The sequence below is a fragment of the Cherax quadricarinatus genome, chromosome 93, assembly GCF_038502225.1.
Source record: "Cherax quadricarinatus isolate ZL_2023a chromosome 93, ASM3850222v1, whole genome shotgun sequence".
Lineage (NCBI taxonomy): Eukaryota > Metazoa > Arthropoda > Malacostraca > Decapoda > Parastacidae > Cherax > Cherax quadricarinatus.
In genome coordinates this window covers 1,888,912-1,898,911 of record NC_091384.1, presented here as the reverse complement: position 1 = coordinate 1,898,911, position 10,000 = coordinate 1,888,912, and the positions used below count along the sequence as shown (strand labels likewise).

Sequence of the window (10,000 nt, the reverse complement as noted above, 5' to 3'; positions counted from 1 at the left end):
CCTTCAGAGTACAGGTACTGTACTTCCCACCTCCAGTACTGTAACATCCTCACTCATCCTTCAGAGTACAGGTACTGTACTTCCCACCTCCAGTACTGTAACATCCTCACTCATCCTTCAGAGTACAGGTACTGTACTTCCCACCTCCAGTACTGTAACATCCTCACTCATCCTTCAGAGTACAGGTACTGTACTTCCCACCTCCAGTACTGTAACATCCTCACTCATCCTGCAGAGTACAGGCACTGTACTTCCCCCCTCCAGGACTCACGTCCGGCTAACTGGTTTCCCTGAATACCTTCATAACTGTTACCTTACACTCCAACAGCACTTCAAATCACAAAAACAAATAGGTTAATGCACCCACACAAGCCCATGGATATTCAAGCCCTAGCATTCAAGACCTCCTTTACCTCCCCATCCCTCTAACAATTCGTGGGATGACCCACTACCCCTCCTTTCTTCCAACCAAAATTTATACTCACTCTTAATCATACTGTTCAATTTCTGCCTCTTAGAATGGCAAAACCACCTCAACAACCCCTCTACAGTCTTATGAATAATACTTTTGCTAACTCCATATCACCTTCTAGTCTTCAAAGTACGGATTCTCATACCACACATTGCCCTCAGACACGACATTTCCACTGCCTCCAGCCTTCTCCTTGTTACAACATTCACCACCCATGCTTCACACCCATATAAGAGCGTTGGTATGACTATACTCTCATACATTCCCCTCTTTGCTTCCATAGATAACATTCTTTGTCTCCACAGATTCCTCATTGAACCACTCACCTTTTTACCTCACCAATTCTATGGTTTATCTCGTCTCGACAAGTCCACTCCCAAATATCTGAACACATTCACTTCCTCCATACTCCCTTCCTCCAGTGTTATATACCCTCCTTCATTACCAAACTTTTTTTTGCTATCCACATTACCGTGCTCCTTCCTATATTCACCTTTAATTACCTTATTTTACGTAACTTTCCAAACTCGTCGACCAACTTCTGCAACTTCAATCAGAATCTCCCAAAAGCACAGTGTCATCAGCAAAAAGCAACTGTGACAAATCCCACACCTCAAGCCAACCCCTAACCTTCACTGCGTTTACAAAATAAAGATACCCGAGTGTTGCATACATGTCTTATTCATCAGATGTATAAGGGAATATAGTCACAGAAGGGCAAATGAGAACAAATATATGGAAATATAAGGGTACATAAGGGTGTATAAGGGCAAATGGAGAGCATGTATGTGTAGATGGGGCATTCATAGGATACCAGGAGTCCTACCTGCAAAGTCCTGCGTATCCTGGAGGTACGATGCGTCCGCAGATGTCATCCTTGAGGCCGTCAGCAAGTTCCTTCTGCTCCTGGACCTGACATCCTGACCGGGCTCCTGCCTGGGGCTCCTTCCCACCGTGGGGCTCCGTGTCGAAGCTCACCCCGGCTTCCTGCAAGGAAGAGTAACAGTGAGAGGAGATCCTGCTGAGATGAGAGGAGAATTATAGCAGCTGCCAAGCGTCCTGAATGGTTGGAAGGGAATTATAGCAGCTGCTAAGCCTCCTGAATGGTTGGACGGGAATTATAGCAGCTGCCAAGCCTCCTGAATGGTTGGACGGGAATTATTGCAGCTGCCAAGCCTCCTGAATGGTTGGAAGCGAATTATAGCAGCTGCCAAACCTCCTGAATGGTTGGACGGGAATTATAGCAGCTGCCAAGCCTCCTGAATGGTTGGACGGGAATTATAGCAGCTGCCAAGCCTCCTGAATGGTTGGACGAGAATTATAGCAGCTGCCAAGCCTCCTGAATGGTTGGACGGGAATTATAGCAGCTGCCAAGCCTCCTGGATGGTTGGACGAGAATTATAGCAGCTGCCAAGCCTCCTGAATGGTTGGACGAGAATTATAGCAGCTGCCAAGCCTGGGGAAGGCTGGGGTTCATTACATTGGTCTTTGCTGGGGGTTAGGTACATTAATTTAAGAAGGTTTTAGCTGGGGTTGGAGTACATTAAGAAGGTTTTAGCTGGGGTTGGAGTACATTAAGAAGATTTTAGCTGGGGTTGGAGTACATTAAGAAGGTTTTAGCTGGGGTTGGAGTACATTAAGAAGGTTTTAGCTGGGGTTGGAGTACATTAAGAAGGTTTTAGCTGGGGTTGGAGTACATTAAGAAGGTTTTAGCTGGGGTTGGAGTACATTAAGAAGGTTTTAGCTGGGGTTGGAGTACATTAAGCAGGTTTTAGCTGGGGTTGGAGTACATTAAGAAGGTTTTAGCTGGGGTTGGAGTACATTAAGTACATTAAGAAGGTTTTAGCTGGGGTTGGAGTACATTAAGAAGGTTTTAGCTGGGGTTGGAGTACATTAAGAAGGTTTTAGCTGGGGTTGGAGTACATTAAGAAGGTTTTAGCTGGGGTTGGAGTACATTAAGAAGGTTTTAGCTGGGGTTGGAGTACATTAAGAAGGTTTTAGCTGGGGTTGGAGTACATTAAGAAGGTTTTAGCTGGGGTTGGAGTACATTAAGAAGGTTTTAGCTGGGGTTGGAGTACATTAAGAAGGTTTTAGCTGGGGTTGGAGTACATTAAGAAGGTTTTAGCTGGGGTTGGAGTACATTAAGAAGGTTTTAGCTGGGGTTGGAGTACATTAAGAAGGTTTTAGCTGGGGTTGGAGTACATTAAGAAGGTTTTAGCTGGGGTTGGAGTACATTAAGGTTTTAGCTGGGGTTGGAGTACATTAAGAAGGTTTTAGCTGGGGTTGGAGTACATTAAGAAGGTTTTAGCTGGGGTTGGAGTACATTAAGAAGGTTTTAGCTGGGGTTGGAGTACATTAAGAAGGTTTTAGCTGGGGTTGGAGTACATTAAGAAGGTTTTAGCTGGGGTTGGAGTACATTAAGAAGGTTTTAGCTGGGGTTGGAGTACATTAAGAAGGTTTTAGCTGGGGTTGGAGTACATTAAGAAGGTTTTAGCTGGGGTTGGAGTACATTAAGAAGGTTTTAGCTGGGGTTGGAGTACATTAAGAAGGTTTTAGCTGGGGTTGGAGTACATTAAGAAGGTTTTAGCTGGGGTTGGAGTACATTAAGAAGGTTTTAGCTGGGGTTGGAGTACATTAAGAAGGTTTTAGCTGGGGTTGGAGTACATTAAGAAGGTTTTAGCTGGGGTTGGAGTACATTAAGAAGGTTTTAGCTGGGGTTGGAGTACATTAAGAAGGTTTTAGCTGGGGTTGGAGTACATTAAGAAGGTTTTAGCTGGGGTTGGAGTACATTAAGAAGGTTTTAGCTGGGGTTGGAGTACATTAAGAAGGTTTTAGCTGGGGTTGGAGTACATTAAGAAGGTTTTAGCTGGGGTTGGAGTACATTAAGAAGGTTTTAGCTGGGGTTGGAGTACATTAAGAAGGTTTTAGCTGGGGTTGGAGTACATTAAGGTTTTAGCTGGGGTTGGAGTACATTAAGAAGGTTTTAGCTGGGGTTGGAGTACATTAAGAAGGTTTTAGCTGGGGTTAGAGTACATTAAGAAGGTTTTAGCTGGGGTTGGAGTACATTAAGAAGGTTTTAGCTGGGGTTGGAGTACATTAAGAAGGTTTTAGCTGGGGTTGGAGTACCTTTAGGAGATTTTGAAGCTGCTGGGGCTCCTTGTCACGCAGATAGAAGAGGCAGTTCCTGGGGTGGTGAGCGTGGAGCCCCAGACGAGCACAGTATGGTCCAACCCAACACCTGCAAGGAACGAACACCTGTCAACACCTGTCTACACCTGCAACACCTGTTCTCACATCATCCACCATACACATGCACGGGGATATATACAGGATGTTAGACACATGTGGCAACGTTTCGCCCCATACTGGCTTCATCAGTCCAATACATAGAAGAATGGTGAAGATCAGAAGGAGTTTGAGGTAATCGGTCCCACAATATGTCCTTGTATTGCAATGATAAAGCCACTGGATGGGCGAAACGTCTACAGATAAAGATACCCAGATGTTGCACACGTGTCATGAGTATGTGTCTGTGGGTACTGTGGGTGTTATAGGTACTCAGACATGTGGGTTCTTCAGGTAGTGAGGGTATGATGGGTACTGTGGGTACCTCAGGTTTTGTGGATAATATGGGTACTGTGGGGACTGAAACATGTGGGTATCTCAAGTACTGTGGGTATTATGGGTACTATGGTACTCAGGTACAGTATGTACTCAAACAGGAGAGTACTTACTTGCCACCCTGACGGAAGGGCTTACTACACCCGGAGCAGAACTCGTGCTTGCATTGAGTGCACGTAAAGTGCATACATCCTCCCTTAGCCAAGGCGTACGTAAACCTGTACGGGTTATAAATGGTCATTAGTGCCATTAAGGTACATAATTAAGACTTGCGCTAATGAGGGTATTTAATAACACTGCACTGAAATGTTTTAGACTGTATCGTAAGGTACGTTAGGTACGTACATTATGACAGGCTACTTAGGTATATATATCACGACAGTTTAATTTTAATGATGGAAATACGTATATATATACGCATATATATAAGGTATATACGGGACATGACGCCATACTTACTTGCACTTAGGGCAAGTGATGCCACACTCTGCTAGGTGCCGAGCCACACCCTGGGCAGCCACCTCCACGTCGTTGTCAGCCTTCCACTGGGCAAAAGCCTCGCAGGAGATGCCCTCATGGGCACTCTCCCACTAATACCCACAGCAACAGCAATAGCAATGACAAACACAAGATTAAAGTCGAATGACCGTCCCACAGTAATAACAAATAATAATAAACACAGGATTAGAGTTGAATGACCGTCTCGCAGCAATAACAAATGATAACAAACACAGGATTAGAGTTGAATGACCGTCTCGCAGCAATAACAAATAATAACAAACACAGGATTAGAGTTGAATGACCGTCTCGCAGCAATAACAAATGATAACAAACACAGGATTAGAGTTGAATGACCGTCTCGCAGCAATAGCAAATAATAACACACACAGGATTAGAGTCGTATGACCGTCTTGAAGCAATAACAAATAATAACAAACGCAGGATTAGAGTCATATGTCCGTCTCGCAGCAATAACAAATAATAACAAACACATGATTAGAGTCGTATGACTGTCTTGCAGCAATAACAAATAATAACAAACACAGGATTAGAGTCGTATGACCGTCTTGCAGAAATAATAACAAACACAGGATTAGAGTTGAATGACCGTCTCGCAGCAATAACAAATGATAACAAACACAGGATTAGAGTTGAATGACCGTCTCGCAGCAATAACAAACGCAGGATTAGAGTCATATGTCCGTCTCACAGCAATAACAAATAATAACAAACACAGGATTAGAGTTGAATGACCGTCTTGCAGCAATAACAAATAATAATAAACACAGCATTAGAGACGTATGTCCGTCCCGCAGTAATAACAAATAATAACAAACACAGGATTAGAGTTGTAGTCAAGAAGAAACGTACGTTGTTTGAGGAGCTTTCATTGTGACAACGTTTCACCCTGTGTAGAGCTTCAACAAGTGATGTTTCACTCTAGGCAGAGTTTTATTGAGTGATGTTTCGCTCTGCGTAGAGCTTCAAGTGAGGTTTCGCTCTGGGTAGAGCTCTATCGTGACTCAACAAAGGTCTACACTGAGCGAAACGTCGACCAATCAAAAGTTCCTTCTTCAACCTACGTTTATCTTCATAAATAAATTTATCTAAAAAAAAAATAATTTTTTTCGCATATATTCCCAATGTATATATATATATATATATATATATATATATATATATATATATATATATATATATATATATAAATATTTTTTTTATATATATATATATATATATATATATATATATATATATATATATATATATATATATATATATATATATATATATATATATATATATATATATATATATATATATATATATATATATATATATTCATGGAGGGCAGCTTCGAATCCTCGGATCAAGAGCTCTCCAGGGTGGGTACTCACGGGGGCGCGGCAGTGGGCGCAGGTGACGTCGGAACAGTCCGGACAAATCAACTTCCGGGCGCGTGGATTGGCGATAAACCCGGATGAGCACTGTGTGGGTTAGTAGGTGGCTTTATGTGGGGTTACTATAGCCCTGCCAGGGTTTAATAACCCAGCCCAGGGGTTAATAACCCACCCCTAGGGGCTAATAACCCACTTCTAGGGGTTAATAACCCACCCTCAGGGGTTAATAACCCACCCTCAGGGGTTAATAACCCACCCTCAGGGGTTAATAACCCACCCTCAGGGGTTAATAACCCACCCTCAGGGGTTAATAACCCACCCTCAGGGGTTAATAACCCACCCTCAGGGGTTAATAACCCACCCTCAGGGGTTAATAACCCACCCCTGGGGTTATTAATCCATCCCAGTGATTAATAACCCACCCCAGGGGTAAATAACCCACCCCCAGGGTTAATAATAACTTAGCATATAAATCACTGAACTTAGCATACAAATCACAAGCATTAGAATTTAAATTATAGCAACATATAAATCTAAATATTTATACTTGGTCGAATTATTTTTGTGGATTATTATTATTATTATTATTATTATTATTATTATTATTATTATTATTATTATTATTATTATTATGATTATATTCATTTAACACAAGGAAAATTGTATATAATCAAAATTGATCCAAGGATGAGGAGCGTAGCTCCACTGCCATGGATCACAAGCCCCTGTCTAACACCTAGACACTATTATTTAAATAACAGCCTCCCATGTAGAGTGTAGACTGACCTTATTACACCAGCGGAAATTGGGATCCTTGCCTAGCGTCCAGTCCCTCAGTTTCCTCTGGAAAAGTTCATGGGTCTCTGGTTCCAGGATATTCTTCAGAAGGATATCCATATTATTGAGATATTCATTGGCTATCTCCTGGAATAGAGGCACGAGATCACGGTATATATGAGGGGCGTTACAAGCAAATCATACATCTAAAGAAACAACACTGGCCATAACTACGTATATATACGTCAGAGACAGTGAGAGTTAAGACATATGGGTTTACAGTAGCCATGTAACTGGCCTGGATTGTAATGGCTACTGAGACGATGTCTCCAAGAAATAAGTACCGGATATACTTATTTCTTGTGATGTACCATCTCAGCCAGTGGCAGGGTAGTACATACAAGAGGTAATATTGGTAGAATTACCGATATAATGTTAGTAAATGGACACAGATATAAGGAATGTGATATTTTATTGTGGCAACGTTTGGCTCTCCAGGAGGTTTGTCCACCTTTAATGGCTTATGTTAGTTAACTGTGTGTACACAAAATGAGTCCCACATACAAAATATTGGCGTTTTCTTCTCTCTTAGGTGGGTTAACAGTGTGTGTTATCCACTGGATAACATGGTTATCCAGTGTTTCTTTTAGTCCACCTGACAGGACTTCAGTGTTTTGCTTCTCTGAGAAACGACCAGGAGGGTCGTCAGGAACCTCTTTGTGCTCTCCCACTGAATAGAACTTTATCATATTTCGTATCTAACAACCCCTCCAACCCCACCCACCTCGTTAGCATCTAGGTCAGGTTCGTTGCAGAAGGGACAGCGAACTTCCCGGATGTTCTTCGTCTTGATCTGGAAGGTGAAATAGGTCTTTGCGCACTCGCAACAACATCGGTGTGTACACTGCAGCATTGACACCATCTGTAACGAGACAGATGGTCAGGACAGCATATGTGTGTGTGTGTATGAACTGACCAGGGTTCTGTGACTCGAACCATGGTCACTTTATGTGCCAGGCCCAATGCTCTACCGTTCACCTATATTCACCTATCTATCCATCTAGCTCACTATCTATCTACCATACGCATGTGATCAAACAGTGAGACACACAACACTCTACCTTCCTCATTGGATATTTCTCAGCACACAGTTCACACTCCTGCTGGAGGAACTGGATGGCTGTATAGATTGAGGAACATTCTTCGGCCGCCTGCAAGGAGTCACTCTCGTTGAACTTGAAGTTGAGAAGTTGAGCTGCTAATTCGGCTTTCTCGTAGCTCCCCGCTCGTCCCTCCGCCAGGAGCCGTCGTACCGTCCGCTGTCAGAAAGGACACAGCCGGGTTAAGTAAGTTTATTTGGGTACAGGTATACATAAGTACGATTATCATACATAGTGTATTACCTAGGGTAACCCCCTTAAAACGTCAGACAGGGTGATTCCCATTGTGGTCCTTGAAGCATTTGACGTCTGGTAGCTCATGGGAGCTATGAGGAGGGACGTTGAGTTCACGATGTTTCGCTCACGGTGGGGCTTAATTTGTAAAACGGAGACTTGGAAACCTTCACCCGGAAACCTTCCTGCTTGGAGATCAAGTGTTTTCAGGTCAACACTTGGAGACACTTGGTCTCCAAGCGAAGCAAGGTCCTTTTATCTACATGGAAATCGAGTGCCACATAAAACTATGTAGAGACACGAGATAGTTTGTAGTTCCAGTGTCTCCTGCCTAGGAACCTTAAATTATGGTGAAAGGAGTTGAAGGCCATTAAAACTGAAAAAACCCTGTTGCTCACAGGTGTCCCGGAGCTGGGTTGGTAGCGCACTCAGCTCACACACTGAGCTCCCTGGCTCGATTCCCGGTACGGGAGGAAACATTTGGACGTGTTTCCTTAAGACACCTGCTGTCCATGTTCACCTAGCAGTAAAATAGGTACCTGGGTGTTAGTGGACTGGTGTGGGTCGTATCCTGGGGGCAAAATTGACCTAATTTGCCGGAAATGCTCTGCATAACAGGTGGCAGGCAAAGACAGATTTGGTAATAATAACAAAATTACCGACACATTGTCAGATATATGGACACAGATGTAACTAATGTCACATTTTATTGTGGCAACGTTTCGCTTTCCAGGAGCATTGTCAAATCTTCCGGAGAGCGAAATGTTGCCGCAATAAGATGTCACATTAGTTGCACCTGCATCCAGTTACCTAACAAAGACAGGTACGGCATAAACCTTGGTAACAAATACCGACAAACTGGTTTAGAAAGTGTTGGGCCATGTGTTTTTCTAAACCAAAAATAGATTTCATTGGTATAACGTTTCGTTCAGTGTAGAGTGTTTTCGTTCAAGAGCTGTATTCCCCGTTAGGGAAGAGCGAAAGAGACTCTAACAGAAGCAACAGTTCTGTCAACAGTTAAAATAGTGACCTGTTAGTGACCCGACGTCCCCTCAGGTAGTGACCTGACATCCCTTTCCATCAACTTACATCAAATTGCAGTTGCTCGTACTCCCTGCTGACTGGCTTGTCCTGTTGCTCGTGCAGCGCTTGCAATCCAGGAGGCGACGGCTCCTCCTCTTCCTTCGGAACCTCCGGGGAGTCGCCTCTGTCGTTCTCGTTCTCCATGCGAGCCTCGAGTTGCCTCTTCATCATCTGGATCTGTTCCTTCAGTTCCCGCATCTCCTGGTAGTCAGGGTCCTTCTTGTTCTGCCGCGCCTTCAGACCTTCAATCTACGGATACCAAGACATGTCTGGAGACTTGCTGAAGGCCAGACCTTCAATCTACGGATACCAAGACATGTTTGGAGACTAGGTGAAGGCCAGACCTTCAATCTACGGATACCAAGACATGTTTGGAGACTTGCTGAAGGCCAGACCTTCAATCTACGGATACCAAGACATGTTTGGAGACTAGCTAAAGGTCAGACCTTCAATCTACGGATACCAAGACATGTTTGGAGACTAGGTGAAGGCCAGACCTTCAATCTACGGATACCAAGACATGTTTGGAGACTAGCTAAAGGTCAGACCTTCAATCTACGGATACCAAGACATGTTTGGAGACTAGGTGAAGGCCAGACCTTCAATCTACGGATACCAAGACATGTTTGGAGACTAGGTGAAGGTCAGACCTTCAATCTACGGATACCAAGACATGTTTGGAGACTAGCTAAAGGTCAGACCTTCAATCTACGGATACCAAGACATATTTGGAGACTTGCTGAAGGTCACAC

At 43.5% G+C, this 10,000-nt stretch overlaps 1 protein-coding gene across 27 annotated transcripts in view; it reads right to left on the bottom strand.

Moving 5' to 3' along the window:
- Positions 1-10,000, bottom strand: part of LUBEL (Linear Ubiquitin E3 ligase) — a 151,574-nt gene that overhangs the window by 10,351 nt on the left and 131,223 nt on the right. For all 27 annotated transcript variants that reach the window (XR_011394647.1, XM_070104587.1, XM_070104590.1 and 24 more), the window contains 9 exons: positions 9,255-9,497; positions 7,893-8,090; positions 7,556-7,693; positions 6,781-6,918; positions 5,992-6,081; positions 4,553-4,683; positions 4,207-4,311; positions 3,599-3,710; positions 1,299-1,459 (listed from right to left, as the gene is read on the bottom strand). Coding sequence is in view for 26 of the 27 variants with exons in the window: in XM_070104587.1 (XP_069960688.1) it covers positions 1,299-1,459; positions 3,599-3,710; positions 4,207-4,311; positions 4,553-4,683; positions 5,992-6,081; positions 6,781-6,918; positions 7,556-7,693; positions 7,893-8,090; positions 9,255-9,497 (1,316 nt within the window). In the remaining variant the exon portion in view is untranslated. The remainder of the gene's footprint in view (positions 1-1,298; positions 1,460-3,598; positions 3,711-4,206; positions 4,312-4,552; positions 4,684-5,991; positions 6,082-6,780; positions 6,919-7,555; positions 7,694-7,892; positions 8,091-9,254; positions 9,498-10,000) is intronic.